The sequence below is a fragment of the Haliotis asinina genome, chromosome 14, assembly GCF_037392515.1.
Source record: "Haliotis asinina isolate JCU_RB_2024 chromosome 14, JCU_Hal_asi_v2, whole genome shotgun sequence".
In the NCBI taxonomy this organism is placed as follows: domain Eukaryota; kingdom Metazoa; phylum Mollusca; class Gastropoda; order Lepetellida; family Haliotidae; genus Haliotis; species Haliotis asinina.
Window position 1 is genome coordinate 27,857,767 of NC_090293.1, and position 23,386 is coordinate 27,881,152.

At 37.3% G+C, this 23,386-nt stretch overlaps 2 protein-coding genes across 3 annotated transcripts in view; one reads left to right on the forward strand and one right to left on the reverse strand.

The window, feature by feature from the left end:
- The window catches only part of LOC137261137 (ras association domain-containing protein 8-like), a 75,153-nt gene extending 69,762 nt beyond the window's left edge, over nt 1–5,391 (reverse strand). Inside the window, exon 1 of the mRNA XM_067798833.1 lies at nt 5,282–5,391. The gene's annotated coding sequence lies outside the window, so the exon portion shown is untranslated. The remainder of the gene's footprint in view (nt 1–5,281) is intronic.
- Nucleotides 5,392–7,626: 2,235 nt separating this feature from the next.
- Nucleotides 7,627–18,601, forward strand: LOC137261671 (RING finger protein 141-like). 2 transcript variants are annotated; one of them, XM_067799448.1, is made up of 6 exons: nt 7,627–7,753; nt 8,984–9,144; nt 10,069–10,177; nt 12,727–12,890; nt 13,118–13,237; nt 14,840–18,601. In XM_067799448.1, the coding sequence occupies exons 2-6, from the start codon at nt 9,008–9,010 to the stop codon at nt 14,997–14,999; spliced, it is 690 nt and encodes a 229-aa protein (XP_067655549.1). In that variant the 5' UTR covers nt 7,627–7,753; nt 8,984–9,007; the 3' UTR covers nt 15,000–18,601. The 2 variants fall into 2 exon arrangements, with proteins under 2 accessions (XP_067655549.1, XP_067655550.1); XM_067799449.1 differs by having other exon boundaries at nt 7,727–7,757; nt 8,992–9,144; nt 14,840–15,070.
- Nucleotides 18,602–23,386: the final 4,785 nt, after the last annotated feature.

The window sequence follows — 23,386 nt, forward strand, 5'->3', positions numbered from 1 at the left end:
GGTATGTTATCTAGATCAACAGCTGTCTCTAGTCTTCACCGTAGGTTTGTATGAGTGCATGAAGAAATAAAATTATAAATACGCAGTCCAAATCTTTTGCATGTGAAATTTCCATTAAAATCCTGAATCATGTTAAAATGTATTGCTTGCCTATATGTTGCAGTTTTAAGGTACCTTTTAAAACTACGTAGTTCAGAATCTAGGAGTCCGAAACAAGCACGCAAAATATTGCTTGCTTGGTTCTATCATTTTTTAGCATGAAATGTCTCCGAATGCTGTTGATGAACTGTTTAGCAAGCATAAGTTGCTTGGAGAAGTCATATTGCTTGGTGACATGACAGTATGTTCTCCTTAGGTATGTTATCTAGACCAACAGCTGTCTCTAGTGTTCACCGTAGGTTTTGTATGAGTGCATGAAGAAATAAAATTATAAATACGCAGTCCAAACCTTTTGCGTGTGAAATTTCCATTAAAATCCTGAATCATGTTAAAATGTATTGCTTGCCTGTATGTTGCAGTTTTAAGGTACCTTTTAAAACTACGTAGTTCAGAATCTAGGAGTCCGAAACAAGCACGCAAAATATTGCTTGCTTGGTTCTATCATTTTTTAGCATGAAATGTCTCCGAATGCTGTTGATGAACTGTTTAGCAAGCATAAGTTGCTTGGAGAAGTCATATTGCTTGGTGACATGACAGTATGTTCTTATATTTTAGGTATGTTATCTAGACCAACAGCTGTCTCTAGTCTTCACCGTAGGTTTTATATGAGTGCATGAAGAAATAAAATTATAAATACGCAGTCCAAATCTTTTGCGTGTGAAATTTCCATTAAAATCCTGAATCATGTTAAAATGTATTGCTTGCCTATATGTTGCAGTTTTAAGGTACCTTTTAAAACTACGTAGTTCAGAATCTAGGAGTCCGAAACAAGCACGCAAAATATTGCTTGCTTGGTTCTATCATTTTTTAGCATGAAAAATGCAGGTTTCTGCCTAAATGCGAACACTGTGTCTCACTTCCATATTGTAGGAGCTGCTGAGTGGCTGAGTGGGTTAGATGGCTGACTTTGCAACGATAAGTTGCCTGACTCAATGGGAACTAACCCCAACCCACCCCCAGAAGTACAAGAATCTGTACTTAGCTGAGAAAGTGTATTCCCATTTATAACAAGTTAAATCTGACCACCTCTTGAAATGTATTTTGCATTCGTAACGCATTAATTCTGCCTGTCTGCCACAAAAGAAAACAAGCATACCACACTGGATACACACTGAAATAGTAAGGATCTATTAAAGAGAAAAAAATCTGAAAACAGACAGCTTCAGCAAAAAACAGCAAAAGTTAATCTTTCATGGTTTTATTAACTCACAAAAGTGGCCCTAACCCAAGAACTCTGTGCACTTGAGAGTCAGGTTCAAGTTAATGAGGTCTAAATAAAACATACAGTGTAATACTATTTGAAAGGATGTTCGCATTTAGGATTCCCTACGAATATCAATCAAATTAAAACATGTTAAGGTTGGTCAGATTGCTGATCAAGCAATTGTCCTGACAGATCCTTGTATACTCCCCACGGAGATCATTGAGGCGTGGCTGTTCCACATCATTACAGTAATAGATTAGTGTGCAATTAGCAGCGTTCATCAGGGAGAGGACACAGCGATGTACTGGAGACGTGACATAGCATGCTAATAGCATCTCTGTGTATTTCCCGCCTCGTACATGTCTTCACAGACAAGGTGACAATGCATGCTCAAGGTCATCACATATGCTTAATTTTACATCCAAAAGAAATTAAGAATATAACAATAGAATGGACCTGTGGAATATTTTGTTATAAAAGTTCAGGATGCAAACATTTTAATCTTGGGTCATAAATATCTGCAGCATTAAAGTTATATTATGACAGAAATCTTTGATTGTTACACTTTGGTTCAGAGAATTCAAGTAGGATGTATGGTATATATGTACTTATGTACATATTTCTAAGTTATGATAACTAGTCCCTGTAAAAGGATGTACGACTTCTTGCATTATTCATTCTTAAACAGAAAACACTTATTTAGCAACAAAAGCAACCCACAGGTAGATTTAACAGCAACAAACAAAGTTTTCAGTTTTTCTCTACTTTCTTGCCTTTGCGCGATCAGCATGTTCGACTTGGCGTCCCTTAATTTACACAAGGAGGTAGGTCTCTCAATGTGTACCAGTGATGTTCAGAGCCGACCTTCAGCATTGCTGCAGAGAGCCAGGACTCCCTGTTACAAGGGTCCCAAACACTCTGACCTCTGACCTTATACAAGGCTAAGTCAACTCTTGCTTTGACAGTGGACAAAGGGAAGCAGCTATCCTCACAGTGTCAAAGTGGACTGATTTGGGGGAACCAGGGGCTTAGAGAAGTGTGAACAACTTCAAACTCAACATGGAGTACTGAGAAAACATTGCTTGTCATCAGCTGTAAACGAACCAGAACAAGATGGATGGTCTAGTGAAACTCTGAAAGGAGTTACCACATATTACAAACAATGTGCTGCCCTTGGAAGGCAATTTGGGGGAGAAAACATGCATCATGTTCATTTGTGACTATTATATTTCATCCAAAATAGCGTAATTTGACTACAAATTCCTATTTTGTTTTAATTCAGAAGAATCTTTGCATCAAATTCAATGCAATACTATAAAGCTAATTATTTCGCATTAATCTGGCTTCCACCTTATTCAATTGTCCTATTACAATTCAGGGCACTGGGACAGCCAAATGGATAAAGTGCTTGCTTATCATGCCTTAAAAGATAGGTTCAATGCCCCACATGGGAACAATGTATGGAGCTAACTTTTGGTATTCTCTGCAAGAATACTGCTGGAATACAATCAACAAAATCATACAACAACACTCTAATCAGCTGCACAAAAGAAATCTCTGCAAAGTTGATATTCTTTATATCTTCCCAGCATGAACAGGAGTATTTATAAATTCCATATTTGGAGTTTTACTTTGAAACATACAGCTGACTTAAGACTGTATGCTGTCGTCTGAGCACGGTTAGATAAATTCCTGACAGACTTTGGTAAAGGGTGGACTGATACTCAAAGTATACCTTAAATATTGTAACAACTGATTTGTTGATAATTAAGGTATATCCTTTGTACTTTAAGGTATTATCCACTGAATCAAGGCAATCTTTTGCTTTAACACAAAGAGCATGACACACATCACTGACCTTTGAACTTTATATTATGATATAAATATGCTTGAAGAAACAAGGAAAGGGGTTCAGACATTGTTTGCATGTCAGGAAAAAAAACAGCCTTCTTAAAGACCAGTAACCACTATAATGGCAGCAGCATAACTGTCATCATCATAACTGCCATCAGGCACATGCCTACACTTATTTTTTATGGCAATTCACCATTAATAATGCCTATGACATCAGCATTCAGCATGAGATCCTTCAGTGCAGTGAGGAGGATGAAGATATCTCTTCGGTCCACGATGGGTGATGTCCATATGTCTTTGCTAAAATGAGCATCTAACTGGATAGATAACATAAAATAGTTCTGCACAGCTAAACATTCAACATCCATATATATGTTATCTTCAACTCATTACGGCTATTCATCATGGGATAAATTTTATTATGGAAGTCAACACCGACATCTGTAACAAGAATATGATGAGGTGATGCAGATGATAAATGTACAATCTCGGATGGGACTGAGACTTTATGCTGGTGTTGACAACCTGACGGACTTGTCAGATGCCAGTTTTGACAAGCTTCCATTGTATATTCCTTTTATATGTGTACTCCTTATTGTTGAGTTCTTCATATTACAGGAACTGACTTCCATGAAATTTTCTTCTTTCTGTATATCAAATTTAGTTTTACAAAGGGGTGTTTGCTTGGTGAATATTAGATTAACAACTAGTCTCTGAAATGAACATATCTTACTGACAAAAAGTTCATGGAGAAAAATATATATAATGAAAATGAGAAATGAGGCTTTCTTAAAGACGCTGTGGAAATCGAGACTTGCCACATTTTCTAGAATTGTGTGGGCTTATCAAGTCTTTGAAAGGCATTTAGAAGTGAAATGCATAAGAATGAAGATTTTATGGATATCAACTTCTTTATATGAGAACACAACGTTTCGGAGTTAATGCTTACTCCTTCATCAGGATCAGCATTAACTCCGAAACATTGTGTTCTCATATAAAGAAGTTGATATCCATAAAATCTTCTTTCTTGTGTGGGCTTTCTTGGATATATTTGCTTCAAGGTCTAGGTTTAAGTGGATATATAGTAGGCAACTTTATCACTCTATTCTCATATTTTTAAATGTTATGCGGTAATCTTTCACTCACTGGGTTTCCACTAATTAAAGAAACATGTTTAGTTTCACACATGCAACTCCCATGTCTCGGTCTAGAAAAATGGCAATTGACACCTGGGTAGTCTTTCTTTGTAAGTGGCAAATCATAATTGATTTATTACCTATGTTTCTGTTATGAAATACAGGTAATAACAAATTACAAAGATTGACAATACTGCTTTTTCAAGATGTTTAACGGATTGCACACTTGTTTCAGGTATATATATTCATTGGGGGATCCTGAGGGAGGTTTCAGGAGGTTCAAACTCACATCCCTTTTGAAAATGACTTATGATCACATTGAAGGGTTTTTTATTTTTATTCTTTTTATTTTTTTTGTGTGTGTTGGCAGAGCGCAGATGGTGGATTAATCCCCTGAACCCCCTCCTTTCAAAATTTCTGGATCCGCCCATGATATCTAAATATAAATTTTCTTTGATCACGTTTTCTTCCTTCTAACCAACCTGTCAAGAGGTTTCAGAGATACATAAGCTTAACATAAATCACCCAAACGGGTTGTTGTGACATTACAAGTATTTCTTGAAGTTTTACCTTAAAATGGTTAACAGGTAGGCATAAGAATACATTTTATTGATCACACGCCTAGCTGAGACGTAAATTAAGAACATTAAAGGATCATCATAAGACTGAAACGACCTGACAATCATTCATGCCCGTCTGCAAAGCGTGACGCTTAGTCGAGTCTTGACATATCCAGACACACGCAAGTGAGACCGATCACAAAGTGGAATACCTGAAATTTATGACAACATCCCTCACCCAGTTGACGGTCGAGTCACTGGCTCATTTACAGGTGTGCCAACTTTCTTCCGTTTCTAAAATCGTCAATAAAACCAAATCCCTGAGATCTCACAAAAGAATGACATGATATAGAAATCGGTTCTCTTACCTTAAAATATGTGTCCAAAGGCAATTTAAAGACGGCAGTGTGTATTCACCTAGCCCGACTTGGTTTAGTTACTTGCTGCGATGTGTACACTCATACCAGTGACGTAAGCCTCAATAACCGTGATGAAGAGGGCAGGGCACCTGTTCATACTGATCGTCTACAACTTATCATTATTGAAATGCGTACGTCTTGCGACGTGAAGCGAACGTAAAATATTTACATCTTGTCGGGGTTTAAAGAGGAACCATAAACAGCTTGCTTTCGAAGCACTTTAGAACACCGATTAGTTTCAGATACATACTTATGGTATGGCAGTTTATTTTCAAAACAAGGCATCTTATATTGTTAGAAAGTGAGATGGGTTCGAACAAATCGAATTTAGCTGACACTTATACATGTAACCACACGTGTACACTCAGTGAGTGAATGAGATAGTTTTACGCCGCTTTAAGGTATAGGCCAGCAATATCAGGACGGGACACAACAGAAATGGGCTTCACACATTGTACTTATGTGGGGAATCGAACCCGGGTCTTTGGTGTGACGAGCGAAAGTTTTAACCACTACGCTACCCAACCGCCCCAGCCGCTGGGAATGTGTGATTGAATGAATGTGGTTTTACGCTGCCTTTAGCAGTAGTATTCCTGCAATATCACGGCAGGGAACATCAGAAATGGCTTCTCGCACTGCACCCGTGTTGAGAGTCGAACACACATTTCATTTTGCTGTCGTTATTTCGTCGGTGACATGTCAGATTTACAAACTTGCTTTTTCATTAGGGTAACATATGTACCAATCCTCTGAGGACACGAGATATGATCACAAATATTGCGATTTTGGACAACACAACAAACAAGAATCACAACCGGCTACAAAATGTACAATTTGTTTTTATCGTTTTTAGCGTTTTCCTATGAGAAACATTAAATTCACTGTAATATTATTTCGGTTAAATGCTGCGTTCGCAATTCACTGTCTCTGTGACGTCACTGATTATCACTGGACCAATTGACCCTGCTCATCAGCATGATTAAATGGATAAAATTTTGTTATATTCAGAATAATTATCACTGTCAGTATATACTTACTCTACACTTGAAATATCGCTGAAAGGGGCATTGTAGTGAACATAGTATTATTACGCTGGTGCCTCTGTCATTTCCTCTATGCCACTTAACATGTGAAAAAAAAATGCTAACCTTGCTTCCAAAACTAATTTATTCTTCCAAGTTACATACGATCTATTTCAATTTCTTTCATGTGTGTCTCTTTAAAATTAGACCAGCATGTGAAAGAATCTGTAAACTCTGTATAAAATTTGTTCAGTATGTATCAAAAATAGAAAACGTTTCCTTTTCCAACTTCTGTATGATGATGATTTGAATTTAACTAAATTTCCAAACATTTCTTTTAGAATACACTATTTTTAGCTAACACAAAAAATGTAAAATGAATCGCTTACTGCAAAATATTGTTAGGAAAATTGTCCAAAATATTTTAGAACAAGTCCACTATTCATAAATGTCTTGACTTCATGTATATTTCTCTTAACTAAAACTTCAAAATCCATGGGGCCATGGGGTTGAGTAGTGGTTAAATCGTTTGCTCGGGGTTTGATTCCCACATGGGTACAATGTGTGAAGCCCATTTCCGGTGTTCCCCGCTGAGATATTGTTGAAATATTGCTAAAAGCGGTGAAAAGTACTTAAATATGTTTTTGTGTTTATCTATTTATTTTTAAATTAGAGCGAAATCATAATAAACTGTTGGTATATACAACATTATGATTATATGAAGGTCGCATTGTGGATGTTTTATTTAGAATACATAAAGGAGTAACTTACTGGCCTAAAAGTAGGCTTAGATAATGTATTGTAATTCCCACGTGTCTGAGATATCCATTAGTTTTGGCTGGTCCCATTCATATGCATGATTTGCACTGAATTTGTCAGCAGTGATAGAGAGAGGTTAATTAAAATGGAACCAAACGTGAATTACCGAAAACAGCTCTGGTTACTGTTGAGTGCTTATCTGGATTATCACATGGCTGTGGGTTGCTGCTCGCTAATTCGAATGAACCTGTAAGTTACATAACGGATCTAGTTTTGTAAATGTTTATTCGGCATAATTTTAAATTGCTGATCAGGATGGCTATTGGTTTATGGATTGTGTTGAGTTACCTACATATCAGGGACTCAGTTTTCATAAAAATATTTATAACTGATATCGCCAGGTCAGATATACAATTGAAACTCGACACACATCATTCAGTTAAATGTGCCGTTTGTTGGAGGCTATGTAGAATAGTCCACGAAGAAAGGTTAGTCAGTGGGAAGATATTATTTGAAGGGAGGATAACTCTCATTGTTTGTTGTTGTTTTTAAGGAAATGTGTTTGTGATGGTAGACTCCATCATATGATTCAGTTCATGAGATTTTCATAAACGAAAAGGATTTTGGTGATATTCAGAGGGTATGTAATATGTGATTAAATTCAACCACTTTTCTACGTGCCATCTTGGGGTAATTATTGCGATCTGAATAACCACCAACAGCTGATAAATCACATGTTGATGTCTCACTCTCAAATTCAATGCAAAGAAAGAGTATTTTTAATCCAAAACGCCGATTAACTTGTAGCCAGTAGGAACTTTTGTGTTCGTATGGCCCTGATATTTGCTACTTCTCAGGAAGTCAGTTATTTTGTTTTCTGACAGAACGTTTGATCAAGTAAAGCCATTCCGGTCCACAGACGAAACGTGTGCAACGGCGCATTAATTTGTTTGTCTAGACGTTGTACATAAACAACTTATCAACTCTGCAAACAAATGACAGCAGATGCTCCATTAAAGGAATGTATGTCTCACATTCATGAACTTGGGAATTTCTGATCATACTGAATCATTAATATAGAACCAATACAAATAGGATTACCTTGACAAACAGAACCAGAGTACCTGTAATTACTCATTTCAAGAGGAAAAACTCTTAGGATATAGTTAGGTGAATTAAGGTAGTCTGATAGTGTGCTGTGAGAGTATGTATTACTTTTACTTGAGTTCTATTTTGTTTCTTTTCAAGAATTTAATACGAAGAATATTACAGTGCATGCCACATGGTTTCATTTTTCTGTGTTTATTCTATCATTTCCAATATTTGTTTGCACTGTACACATGTTTCTGCAGGTTTCTTAAATGAAACAGTAAATTTAAACTTGATGATAACAGTAAATCATCAGTACTGATCTCAGATATAACTTCTAAGTAAGTTATCATACTATCAGGGATCAGTTCTGTACATGTACACTGGCTAGAGGTGAAACGGTATGCTCGTAATACTCGTACCATGGTACAGTATGTATTGTGGTAGCTCTTACCATGGTACAGTACTTACTGCGGCAACTCTTACCATGGTACAGTACGTATTACGGTACAAGGCCTTTGGTTCGGTCCATTTCGGTGAAGGCAAAATACTACAGATCTACCAATGCTTCAGTATACCACTTCACCCCTAACACTGGATGCATCTGTTATTAGTCTTAGTATACCATTTCACCCCTAACACTGGATGCATCTGTTATTAGTCTTTATTGACCCTGTACTAGTGGAGGTCTGCATTTGTTAAGAAATTCATCTTGTTAAGCTGCTTGGATTACATTTGCATGTATTTCAGTTGTTATGAGTTATCTCTTTGTTTGTTTCAGTAGCGCAGCCTGTAGTGCCATGTGATGGGTCAAACCTCAAGTCAAGCAGATTCCCCTGTGGTGCCCGTGGGGGCACTGCAGGCTCACCTGGATGTGTTGAAGAGAGTAGCTCACCTGACCTACGAGGAGTTCTGTCAGTCAGTGCTGGAGCTGAATCAAATGTGAGGCTGCACCTCTTTCATTTCTATTTAGTAGGGACTTTCATTTCTGAAATGTTCCAATAATTTTAGATGTTTTTTTTACAATGTTTTGAATATACTGATGCCATTTAAGAAGGTTAAACCAAAATATTCATGAAAATCAACTATTTTTATTTTGCAGCAATCAAATTTCAACTTAATGCCTTACGCCCATCTTTCAAAGCATGTAATATAGCTCCCGTTTTTTTATTTATCTGTTTTTATTTGGACTATTCCATTTCCATTATAATGTGTGGGTAACAGGTAGAAGTTAATCTTTTCATTGAACCATAACTGCATCTGCAAACTGCACCCCTTTAACCACGAGGCCATAGGTTGACCCATTGCATCACACTATCAAGGAAATACAACTGCAAATTGATACTAGTAGATGACTGATTGAATTTATTTTTTTTTAATGTACCTTTGTGTGATTTATTCACCCTTTCTTATAAAGTGATAAAATCTTGATGTTCTGAGGGACATGCAACTAAGAGAAATTCTTGAAGGGCATTTGGAAGTTCTCGAACATGAATACATGACACATTTTTTATGAATAACAACTTTTTTATATTTTTTTTATACGATGTTTCAGAGCAAGTTCTTGCTCCTTCTTGTGAATGATAATGAAAGAGCAAGAATTACCTCTGAAACATTGTACAGAGATCGAAAAAAGAGCTGCTTTCCATAAAAACTTATCATGTATTCATACAGCTAATTATTAGAGACTAAATCCTGTCGCTGACAGTAGAGATTCTGTTTCCAAGGCCTATGTACACTCAGAATATTGGGACTGAAGAAAAATGACATGTTAGATTTCTTGTTATGTTGTTTAGTTATGTTGAAAACTGAGACAGCTTCCAATGTTGGTGCAAGTTGTTTTATGCCAGCACTTGCTCCCAACAGCACTAAGACCTTCACTGACCACCGTGGGAAACAGCTGCAGTTTCTTGTGAAGAAGGGCTCGGACTCCACTGTCCTCTGGAAGGCCACTGTCAGGGTCAGATGCATGAAGGTCAGTTACATTATGAAGGTTATATTTCTACAGTAAAATATCTGTTAAAATGTGAAAGAAGTCGGTTTTTTTTCATTGGTTTCTTTCTTGAAAAAATGCAGTCCTGGTTTTTGAAGTCTGAACAGAAAAATCTTTCCTTTGACTGAGCACGGGTTGATTGCAGGAGCTCTGGTGCTCTGTTCTAACAATGTTTTCCATTCTATGTCCACAATAATACGCTAAACCCGACAGAAGTAGAATTATGAACTATTTTTCCCTATTTTATTGGAAAAAATTCTTGTACATGTGCATCATCAACGGGTCCATATCATCAAGTTGTCAAAGAGCAGAGTAACGATGTTTTGGGGAGATAATTAATCAAAGTGAACAAGCTGAAGAATACAATCAACAGTACTCGTAAAAGTTGTCAAATGAACAGAATAACTTACTACTTCCATCTTTTTTGAGCGATTGTGTGCCGTACTTCAAGTGACATCTTGGCTTCCGTCGCCTCGAATTTGATGCTCGGACACGATGTTTAATGCTAAAAATTGTGCATAAAGCATTTTTGTCACAGGTCATAACCTTGCAAAATACATGCACTAGGGTCCATAATGTATGTATAGGTGGTGGTGTGTTGTGTAACAGGTTCAGAAGAGCATGATTGTACTCAAAAACTTTCGTCTGAATCTATAAGGTTACAAAGGACATTATCCATTGCTGTTATCTGATTGGCTACCGTAGGTCACATGTTTGATTTTGACCATTCATGACATTCCTAACTACTCATGTCATACCAGCAAGCTTTCTTGTAGGTCACAGAAAGAGGACGAGTAGTTTCGAATGCATTCACGATCCTTATAGTAGACTGTGACAAAAAAGCATCATTAGAAAGGTCTTGGCAAGGTTGATGTTTAGAGCTTTCGAATGATACCCGCCATCAAACGAATCGCCACCTCACATGTTATTTGTACGGAATTCCGAAAACGGAAGTATTTGCCCCAGTTGTATCCTGTTACCGAGCGGAAATCCATTGGTATTGGGGAAGAGACAACCATAGATATTATTTGAGAAGTCTTTAGTAATAATTTTCCAATTACGCAAAAATGAAAATATAAAAGGGTGAAGGGAAACTTAGCGGTATCACATCGTGGCTCTCAGCTGGGGAGAGTGTTACAAATTAATGCCCCTACTCCAATAATCACTCACTTCTTGAAAGTGCTTGTGCAAACAACAAAGAATAGCAATCAGGCCCACTATTAACAGTACTTGTGTATCGCTTGCGTGGCATTACAAAACAACAGGAAGTAATCACCTTATGTGAAGTGACAAGAAACAGCTGATTCGATTAGTACGTCAAATGGCGACCGGACGGTATTATAACTTTTTAAAAGTTAATGTTGTGTGTAAATAGGTTGGTACGGAACTTAATAATGACTAAGGGCAAAATAATTTGAAATAATGAAAACTGTATACTTTGATTTGTATTTTATTGATCATGTATAACAAAGTGGCTGTAATCGTCATAAACTTCCTAGCAGGTGTACTGCTAACCTGTAAGATCATCCTCTCAGGGCAATGACGACTACTTTTGTGAAATTGTGTCTCATAGATAAAGACGACCCCCTTCTACAGACAACATTTTTTGGTCCTCAAAATTCGGCTTATACTCGGTAATGTACGGTATGTTACATGTACATTAGAGGCTGTGCTGTAGCCAAGAGGTTAAAGTGTTTACTCATACTGAAGAACCAGGTTCGAAACTGCATATGGGTACAATGATAATATTGCTGGGATATTGCTAAAAGTGATGTATAACTGAACTAACTCACTAACTCATGTACATGAAACCAGAATGAGCAAAGCTGTAATTGTCATTTAAACTCTGATCAATAATAGTTATATCACAGCAGTTAGTAAACAATGTAGTCTTGTCCAGGCAAACAAGTGGTTGACAGCATGGGTTTTATGTTTATCACTGAATAGAAAATACTTTTTGCGCATGTCTCTTGTCAGAGGTAAGGAACTCCTGGAAAAAATTTTGTTTTTAGATCTTTAATTACTGATACAATGGTTTTTGAAACTAAGCACTGGAAATGCCTAAAGCTGCAGAAGACATTCTGCCCTGAAAAATAACTGGTGTTCAGTTATGTAGTTCAGGTGAGGGTAGTCTAGTAGTGTAAGTGTTTGCTTGTGATGCCGAAGGTCTAGGTTCAATTCCCCACTCGGGTACTGTTTCTGGTGTCCCCACCTTAATACTTCTGGGACCCATGAAGGTCCAGGGTAGCATACGCCCTCAGCAACCCATGCTTGCCAGAAAAGGCGACTATGCTTGTCGGTATCAGGTGGTGAGGCTCGTTGACTTGGTTCACACATGTCATCGGTTCCCAATTGCGCAGATCAATGATCATGTTGTTAATCACTGGATTGTCTGGTCTGGACTCGATTATTTACAGACTGCCGTCAAATTCTGGAATATTGCTAAAAGTGGCATAAACTAAAGTCACTCAATATTAATTCCATTGGTGATCCTTGAACCATGTTTATTCTTGTTATTATCATCATTTCAGGTAAACACACATACCAACAAGTTTGAGTCTTCACGATTGTTGTCACTACGGCAGTTTATTGTCATGTACCGTGAGATCGCGGAGCAAGTCGACAACCTGTCAGCCATAAAACCACCCCTTGGGTCAACTCCTATCGACATCACGGCTTCAAAGATATTTGATGAGTAAGTGACTGTTTTACCGGGAGTGGGAAGTGACTGTTTTACCGTAGTTCTGTGGCTGCTGTGTCCTCTCATCACAACTTAACTTTGTGTTTGATTCCCACTTTGCATTGTCAGTACTTGTTAGGTTTGTGTATGCCATGATCCTTCAGCACACATACATATGGCCACTTTGCAGCAGGTGTTATTTGTCAGTCTGTATTCGTTCATGACAGCCATGTTAATTTCAGGGTGGCGTCGTCTAACCTGGGCGTGGCAGATGAGAACGAGTGTTGTATTTGTATGGACCGGAAGTCTGAGATAATCCTCTCCTGCAACCATGAGTTCTGTGAGACTTGCATTGACTCCTGGTGAGTTCTATTTTTTGACTTAATATGGAATGAGTTTTGTTTTACTCCACTTTTTGCAATATTACAGTGAAGGACACAGAAATGGGCTTTATACATTGAACCCATGTAGGAATCAAATCCAGGTCTGCGGCATGATGAGTGAACACTTTAATCACTAGGCTACCCCAGATTGCATGGACATCACATTTATTATGGGAATTGAACCTAGCATGTTTGGTGCAAGTACTGTTGCCTTAACTACTGGGCTATCCCACTGCCAAGCACAATATGGAAATGTTTGTCTCGTGTGCCAGAATTGAAACATCCATAGGTCTTATTACGGTCTTATTTATTAATAAATGGCCAAGCCACCAAATCGTTCTGCGGTTAAAACATTTAGGATAAACAACAAAAAAATTATACAGGCCTTCTTTGATAACAAAGCGCTGACAGTTTTTTCTGTGTTTGAGAATTAAACACTTGCTGAAAGTTATTTCTGTCTTCTCATTTGTAACTTTGATGCAGACGAACAACTTCAGGTTTCATGCCAATGTAACAATTTTATATTTAAACAAAATCTTAAATAATTTCTGTTTTCAAAATGATCGATTTTGAGAGCATAATTGCAGTGTCAAATTCATCTAATTTTATTTGAAACATGCCTAAAACATGCTTTATTAATAGACTATCTTTAATCGTAATTGTTTTGAAAATATTGTCACAATAAATATGTCAGTTCGTTTTATGTGTAACCGATCCTACTTCTGACATTAACTCTAATTTTCGTTTCTGCTGTCAGTCAGTTTTCACTCAATTTTTAAAATAAGCAAATTCCGCGACAGAAAAGTGGCAAATTCTGCACGGATTCTACCCGAAAATGCATTTTCCACGGACAAGACATTTTTCTGCATGGAAAGGTAAATTCCGCGAATTTTTTTCTGCATGGAAAGGTAAATTCCACGATTTTTTTCTGCAACTGCAGAATCACAGAATCCTTGAGGGACTGATGTTTTCAAAACAAGAACATAGTTTAGGTGTTCACATAATGGTCATGTGGTCACATGATGTACAAAAACACACAAAAAGAGATACACACATGAATGCACATACATGGCACATTCCTCAAAGTTCAACACATTGTGTTTTATGTTACAATGGGGACTACACTTTCTCAGTAAAGTACAGATTCTAGAACCTTTTGTGATGTTCATTCCCATATGGCATTCAAACCCATACCCTCACAGTCATGCAGGTAGTCACCAGAATTCAGAATCGGCCATCTAACCCACTCACCCGCTAGGGCTTCCACAATAATGGACCTCAGCAACTGATATTCTAGATCACAAACTTTGTGTACAGCTTGTGTATCCATATTTTTTAGCATGGATGCAATAGCCCAGTGGTTAAAACATTCACTTGTCAAGCTGAAGACTTAGGTTTGACTTCCCACATGGGTACAATGTGTGAAACATTTCAGGTTTCCCCTTCTGTGATATTGTTAGAACGTTGTTAAAAGCGGAGTGAAAACCCTCTTTACTCATGCAGTGCCATTATAGCAGAATATTGCTTAATGCATCATTAAACTAAACTCTCTCACTCACTCTTTTTTTTTGTGTTCAACAGGAATGTGGCACACAACACCTGCCCACTTTGCCGGTGTAAAGTGGAAAGTGCCGATGACACCTGGGTTCTGGCTGAGAAGCCCCGGAGCTCTGATTACGAGTCAGAAGTCAAGGGATACCTGGTTGGGTTGGCAGATCGGATGCATGAACCTCGGCACTGATGCAATGAAACTTCTTGGCTCATCATTACTCACAGTCATATATCCAGACATTTTGATCTAACATGCGGAGACTGACCACGTTCTACAACACAGGAAGCTCATCTAGGCCCCTGCACCTTACTGTTCTATTGGTACTTCTCAGTATTTTCAAACGGCATATTGGTCATATTCAAGATCTTCTGTATCTTTTATTATTTGTAAGACCATCAGACATGGAGAGTAAATATCCTGTCGGGCTAGTAAATCTTAGTAACAGGCCTGACTGGCTAATGAATTTTCAAGGGGTTATTTTTTTTTTTAAGCTATTTTACCTTTTTGTAATCTTTTCTTCGGTTTCTGCATTCAGATTTTAGGTTATTGAATAATTTTGTTGGCTAGTAAATCTCTGGCGTAGCTGCTGGCTAGCAAAATTTGAAAACTGTTTTGCACACTGCCATCAGGTAGACAGGTAGTATTGATACTAGTTTGGATATTTGTTTATGTGGCATTTGATTGTATTTGATGTTCCAGATGTTTATTAATGCTCTAAGGCTGCATAAAAAAAATTTAATGCTTTTTTTAGGTGGTAGAAGCTTTTGATAGAAAAAAAGTAGGAAGGTGGAACACAGGAGGAACACATTTTTATTTCTTTTCTTTTTTTATTTTTATTTCTTTTTTCTCTTAGAATTACAGTTTAGGAAGTTTAGGACATGTTAATGAGTTGTAGATTCAGTCACACTCGTTCTTTTAGTGGACAAATTGATGATCAGGGCATGGCCAAGTCAAATTTTTTTTTTAAAATGGCAATAAAAAATGTTATGCGCACAAATAAAAGTGATGGGCCGATGCCTGAGAAAATGTCATATACTTTATTTAGACTAAGGTATATTGAAGAGTATGCCAGACGCATCCATATTATTGCAGAACTGAGCATCCAATAGCAAGCCGTCATTATGTGTTGTGCACATACAGGAATCTGCATATTCCTCTCAGAAGATTCAGTCGGGTCATCTCCATTTGTAACAGAGGTTTTATATGGACTGGTTCATTGCTGTCCTTGAACTGGGACAATTCTATACTGTATATTATAGAAACTTTTTGAACCAATACCATGATTGGGAGTGCCGTTCTCTTCACTGCTTGATATCTTTGCACAGTGAAAGATTATGAATGATAATTCTTGTCATGACTTGTTTCAGTTAGTTCCATTTTTTTTTTTTAACTGCAACTTCAATCTTATAATTTTACTATGTTTATCCCTGGAAAGCTGGATTGATTGCAAGATGAATGACTTCTTATATAGAAGAACAGCCTCCAGGTCTCCGAATAAGACCATCAAACACCAGTATTCTTCATGAAGTGTTTGCTTGCAATTTTAATATTATTATAATTTTTATCGTTATCATCATTAGTAGTAGTCCTAAGTACTAGCAGTATTATAGTTATTTTCATTATGATTGATGCCAATCATCTGACGTGAGAGCTTTAGGGATCTAGTCAAGACAATTTCAGTGCTTACAAACATGACACAAACAAATTTTACCGTACCTGATGCTACACAGTCCTTTAGTTTGCCTACCTTAATCTAACAGACAGTGATGGATTGGGGAGACAGTAGAAAAAATGTGATGAGTGAGGCTTATGCTTATACCCCTGAGTTATCTACCTTGGTTGTGGCAGTTTTATGTTCTTCTGTATCTGTCTTCCAGTCAGATGTGGTTCAGAGTACTTACTTCAGTTTTGGTCTTTTTCATCCTGTATGTCCTTTCCCAGATGTTAATCCATTACTTCTGGGTGGTATATATTCTACAATTTGCTGTTTTTGTTGCTGATGTTAGATTTGTGTTGACCTCCCAATGTTGTGTATGATTGTGACATGGGGCCTGTTTCACAAAACTCTCGCAAGCCTAAGATCTCGTAACTTTTCTCGTAGCTCTTGTACCTGGCATACTGTAACATAGGAGGTGCACGTGCTGTGAGAAAAGTTACGAGATCTTAGTTTTACGAGAGTTTTGTGAAACAGGGCCATGGTGGCCACTTTTGTAGTTGTTGTGGTAGTACTGGGGAAGAGACTTCAGTCTGTTCCTGTTAAGTTAAGGGAGGGAAGCTAGAGCACTGGTAATTATAAAAATATCCTAAAATTTTCCTCATATATTAATTGATTGATAGAAGTCGTGACATTACATACATGCTTTACCTAACTTATTGTTTATCATGTGATAGTGTTAATCAGCTCACTCATGGCTGTTGAGATGTACAGCTGCATCAACTAACTGAGTAGGGAGAGGTGGTTCAACAGCTTTCTTCAACTCTGGGGAAACATGGATGTACAGAAATGATTAATAACTAGATAGGTGAACGTGTTTCCATGTTGTTACTGCAAGACAGTTGTTGTTGCAGAGATGCCAACCTCTATGATTTTATAGAAGTTGCAACAAACTTTATCTTCAAACTATGCCAATACGATTCCACAAGAAATCCTACGAAATTTTAATAAAATGCATTAAAATTTGGATATATAGACAAACACATATTTTTTCAACGATGAAATACATTTTTGGATTTCTCATACCTTCCATTCATCATATTTAATGACATATTTGAACTGGAATGATTGCAAGTAACAATCGTAATTTTTAGCGAAGCTGATTTCAATACCTTTGCAATTTGACACATTTAGTTCTGATGGAAATAATTCAATCGTGACCATAATATCATTCGTTTTTTTCTCAGAATTCATCATGACTTTGTCTATTTAGTTATCTGCTAATTTTATGGTCAAACTACTAATTTTTGAAAGTTGAAACTACTATTTTCAACACTTTGGGGGTGTGTGTATCTGTTGTTGGTACAAGTACTGTTGTTTCCAAATAATTAGCAGCCCACCGATAACTGCTTTACAACTTTGTCCAAATGTTGCCACTGCTGTTATTTTTATGAAATTTTCTACTGAAAGATTATTGGCATTAAAAAATAGTTCTTCCATAAGCTTCTTCCAAAATATCCCCTATAAACTTTTCTCTAAAAGACCAAAGATCAAAGTCATGACAAATGAAGTTGAAAAATCTATGATTTGGTGGAAGCATGTAATGATACTTTAGGCAATATATGTACAGCATTGTATATACTAATATCAGACTGCAAGATTAATGTACATAGTGGGAGTATATTATTTTTCAGTACCAATAGTCCCATGTTCCTGCACAATACTGTCAAGGAACCTTATTTAGGGTGCTTTCTGTAAATATTATGTTATTTTTCAAGGGCAGTGTTTAGATCAGGATCATAGTCTGCTTGCTGAAATGTGTTGGAAGCCTGTTAAAGAATTCTGCGGAGCTGTTGTGTTTGTTCCCTGACAAGAACAAAAAGTGAGAGACATTGTTACAAGTAATTACAGGACCTAGGAAGCAAGATCAGGAGAGGAGATGCAGTTTGTGTTTAGGCTGAACCTGAGTAGTTTATTGTTCAATGATGCATTCAAAATGTTTGGACATGGAGGTTTGTTTGTAACATAAAGCTTTGTGTTTCTTGATATAACTATCTTCAAATTGTTTCAATCAAACTGTTGTTGTTTTGGTAGTTATTGATGCATACTTTTTCTAATTAAATTGAAATTTTGTAAATAAGGTCCTTGATTATTCCTTGACCAAGCAGACAACATTATTGAGTAATAGATTTTAGAGGAAATGTGTTGTTAATTGTATTCTTCAGCATGTGTAGATTGATCTATACTTTGTTAATATGCTGTTTGAAATATGAATGAGATGACAGTAGCTTGTATAGAAGTGTGATAACTCTGCGGGAAAGTGATTCCAAGGGGACATAACTCTTGTGCTATCCATCCCAAAACCTGTTGAACAGATTGTACATAATGTGTTATGAAGTATTGTTGTCAAAGTCACTTGTGATTTGGTTTGGACTGCAGAGTACTGTGTGATGATCTATAAAATACCTGAGCTTGACTTAACTGACCTCTCACATACTGAGTGTGATTTAAGGACATTTTGCTGTTATAATATTATATTATTATGCTATACATTTGCATATCTAGTTTGCCAATTCAGTTGCTCAAGAGCGCTTTGTTTTTCCCCCGATCACTGAATGTTCAACACAGCGTCACATCATATTTTCAGTCTCAACTCCCTGAGGACCATACAACTCTTGCAGCTTACTAGGCGCAACAAGTTAATATAGCTTTCCTATCCTTACAAGGTACCCATTCCCAGGTGGACTGGGACACATAGTCACAGTATGTTGGTGTGCCCACAACTAGGCGTTTGCACATATTCGTGTGGCCTCCATCTGATCATCTACCAACAGATTCATGGGTTCTTTTAAGTGCACAGGGTTGTGTACTGCACACTAGGGGTTGGGACAAGACGAAAAGAGTCTGCACACAAAGTTGACTCCAAGGTTTTTTACACCGGGTCACAAGTGGGCTCGATCCTGACACCTCCAAGCTTGCTGGATTACTAACCTAGCGCCTTAGACAGCTCCCCCACCATTCCCACCTCAGACTACATAAATCTAGTTACCACCCTTATGGAATTAGCCTGAAATATTAAGGCTTGATTGTACCACCAGCTCTAATGAGTTATATCCCCTCTGAGTCCTTCCTACTGATTCCACATCTCATACTGGCAATGCATTTGCTTCAAACAAAATGGCTTCAGCAGGTCGACATTATCTCATTTATGATCAAGATCTTTATTGCAATACTGGAAACATTTCTTACTCTGCAAAGTGCTATGATCTCTTGGGAAATTTGTAAAGATTTGGAAAACAGTTAAGAATACACATGCACTGTTAATTCTGCATTTAATGAAAGCCTTGACCCCATTGCACAAAGCGGTTGTAGTACTAATGTCATCATCATGTCCATACTTTAACATAGGCTTACTGTAACCATAGCACGAAGATCCATTTGTGCAACAGGGCCCAGCTTGGTTGTCAACATGTTGTTTTTGTACAGATATCATTTTCAATAGTCAGTTTTGAGTGGATTATGCAGTTATTAGTCCAATCTATATATATATCTCCATAAAAATGGCCTAATTTGGCAAAGATAGAAACAATACTCTTATAGCCAGTTACAGGAAGACAATATGTAGTCATGACAAATACCTTCATGCATACATCAAGCAGTGTCTGTTGTTGTTCTATCCTCTGATGATGTGGTCTTACTAAGATATTATCTCTATTGACAGTGTGATAAATCCTGATATTTATTCAGATTGAACAATAATATGCTTTTTGACAGAACTGTGATATTTCAGTGTTATGGATAGTGTTGTATTACAGTAGATAGATGTATATGTGTTGTTGTTGATGTAATTGTAAACACTAGATGGCATACAGTTGTAAACCATAGCTTGCTTGCAGCTGCATGCCTTAATGTGCATTCTCATGGTGTGTCTTGTACGACTGCAGTGATTTCAATTTATCGAAAATCGAATCTGACTCTTTCGATTTGATATATGGATACCTATTTAAACTGTTGGATTTGATTGGTCAAGAGGTTGCAACTGGTGGTAAAAAATAGGACAAATCCTATGTCTTACAACTCAGCTGCAACTAGGTTATATTTCAAATCGTTATGATTTGGGTGTTCTTACATTTCAGTCATGCATGGTACAAGTTGTTGCTACAAGTTACACCTTGAGAACACACCTTTACCTTGCCTACAGTGACAGTTTCCAGGCCAAACGTTAGAATAGGTGATTGTGTTATGGAGTAGTGTATATAAATTGCTTGAATGATCCAAACACCACCTGTCATTGACTTTATGTGGTAAGAGTTACTTCTTCATGGTTAGAGTTACCTGCCCTTGCCAGTTTGGGAGAGCAAGTTGGGAGGCATATGAGTGAAAGAACAGAATTCCTTTTTCCCCCTATCTGTTTGAGTGTGTTGGTCATCATAATCAAGAAATATGTATCGTATTAAGTTAGAATTGTTTGATATTGTGTTACAGAACAATTTTTGTCAAGTGTATTGTTTTCGCAGCTGAGAGAATGACGATATTCATTGGCAGGAGGTTATGCAAAGACTCTTTGCCTTCCAGTGTAAGGTTGAACATGTTTAGAATCATTACTGCATTATTCATGAGCATTATTCACGAGCGTTATCCTGCATGTAGCAGTATTCCAGCATTATCATGGTCGGACACACCAGAAGTGAGCTTCACACACTGGGAATCAAACGTTGGTCTTTTAAATTATTGTATTTGAAACAGGACATTTTGAGATTCAGTGAAGATTGTTAGGACTGCTGTTATATATACTGGAATATTGCTGTGTGTGGCATTAATTGACAAGCAAGCAAAGCAAGAGCTGCTGGCTTAGCAGGTATAGATGCTGGCTGTGCAATGTTGAACAGTTTGAACACTGGTTTACCTGGTACAGACTTGATTTCCTTTATATGAAGGTTTCATACATTATAATGACGTGGGAAATCAAACCCAAGCAAATGGTTGAACCACTAAGCTACCCAAGAGTCCAGATTGTGGCGAACTTTGTGCTGGCATTTGTTTTGTTAACTGTCACCTTTCAGTGTGTATAGTTCTACATGGTTTTACTTGGTTTTGCTTTAACCAAAGTATTTGAATATTGTCTGTGAGGATGCCATAATTTGATTCTAATCATTGGTAATATTGTAGTGAGTGAGTTTAGGTTTATGCTGTTTTTAGCAATAGTCCAGCAATATCACAGCAGTGGACACCAGAAATGGGCTTCACACAATGTACCCATGTGGGAAATTGAACCCGGGTCTTCTGCGTGACAAGCGAAAGCTTTAACCACAAAGCTACCTCTCTGCCCCACTAATATTGTAAGAAACTGATGTTGCTCACAAAGTTATTGCATAAGAAAAGGATGTGGATACTGGAATATGCATGGATGTTTCTACCACTGGGGTCTGTAAGGCTTATAGGGGAAAGGTTGGAGGGGAGGGGTAGGGGTTTGGGTGCAGATTAGGGTTGGAAGAGGAATGATCGTGTGTATGAAAGATACTAGTAAGTGAGATGGACAGCTTTGTTAGATTTGGAATGTTTTGAACATTTTTGCATCAAGATATAATTAATTTCTCCAAAAGCAAGAGATCATCAAACAATCAAATTCATCAGACATTTTTTCACAAGTCTTTTGTGTGCAATATCTGATGCAAAACTGTTTTTTATCACTCACTTCTGATGTTTGTTTCACAATACAGTCTCAGAGATTATCAGTTTTGCCTCGCACATATATAAGTTTTGTTTGAATTTAGCCACCGGTACATTCCATGTCTATTATCAAGAGTATATAGATTCCAATTTGTTTGTATTACGAGTCATGTAACTTGTCGATCATTTCATAGATTTGGTTGATATTTGTGGGTCCGAGTGCTTTTTGAAGTTATTCATGTGACGTCAAACACATTTTTGCCTTTAGGGAGCACTTATATGTTTAGACATTTGTGATATAGGTGTTGTGAAACCATTTGATATACTGATTTACAATCATGTTTAGCCCTGGTGAAAGAATCATGCATGAGTTGTACATGTGCACTTCCATCACAATGTAAGCGTCATTTTCTTCTCACAGAGGTTACTTGTCATATCTTCCTACGAACCACTGTTCTAATACGGCCATATTTCGCGGTTCTCATAAAATCTAGGGCGGGTGGGGGGGGGGCAAAAAAATAGCAGCAGATTTATCTCCCTTTTTTTCTGTCTAATCAGAACATGTGTTACATCAACTTAGATTCAACTTGACAAATGCAAGCGATGTGGAGAAACAAAAATGACATGACTGAGTTCTGTCTAGAAGAAACATTCAAGTATTGCGCTCGGTAAGAGGTTCTAGTTTTCACAATGCATTCGGAAATTACTGAGAGCTTTCAAATGATCACTTTTGAAACAAGGTTGCTGATTGCACTACTAAATCTGATTAGTAGTCTGATCACGTGTCTTGAATACTCGCACCATGAAAGGGTCATATTAGAACAGAGGTTATGTAGGAAGATGTGACAAGTAACCACTGTGGGAAGAGAATGCATAAGCGTAAACATGCTACAATATATCTGTCTTTTGGACTCTCCTTTAGCTGATCTCAAAGAAAACGAAGATTTCTTAAAATGAAAATTGGGGCCAAAAACGATTGTTCAAAGTGAGTATATTGTCATTCAGATGCTTTGTTTTTGTAAATATATTTTACATTGTTTTGCTCTGTGAAAATTAAGAACAAGTTCATTCCCAAAGAAAAAACTGATCAGTCTCATAAAATCAGGCCTCATATGCTAATACAATACCTCACTGAAATAGGCTTTGTACACTGCACCCTTGTAGGGAATCAAATACAGGCCTTTGGTGCGACAAATGCTAGGCTACTTACTCCACCGCTCCTACAAATGTGGAGTGTATAGTGACACTAGAG

Bases quoted from the DNA above. Each gene is read 5' to 3' on its own strand.
- LOC137261671 (XM_067799448.1), top strand. From the start codon at position 9,008: ATGGGTCAAACCTCAAGTCAAGCAGATTCCCCTGTGGTGCCCGTGGGG. The intron at 10,178-12,726 runs GTCAGTTACATT...TCATCATTTCAG, and splicing joins TCAGGGTCAGATGCATGAAG to GTAAACACACATACCAACAA. The intron at 12,891-13,117 runs GTAAGTGACTGT...TGTTAATTTCAG, and splicing joins GCTTCAAAGATATTTGATGA to GGTGGCGTCGTCTAACCTGG.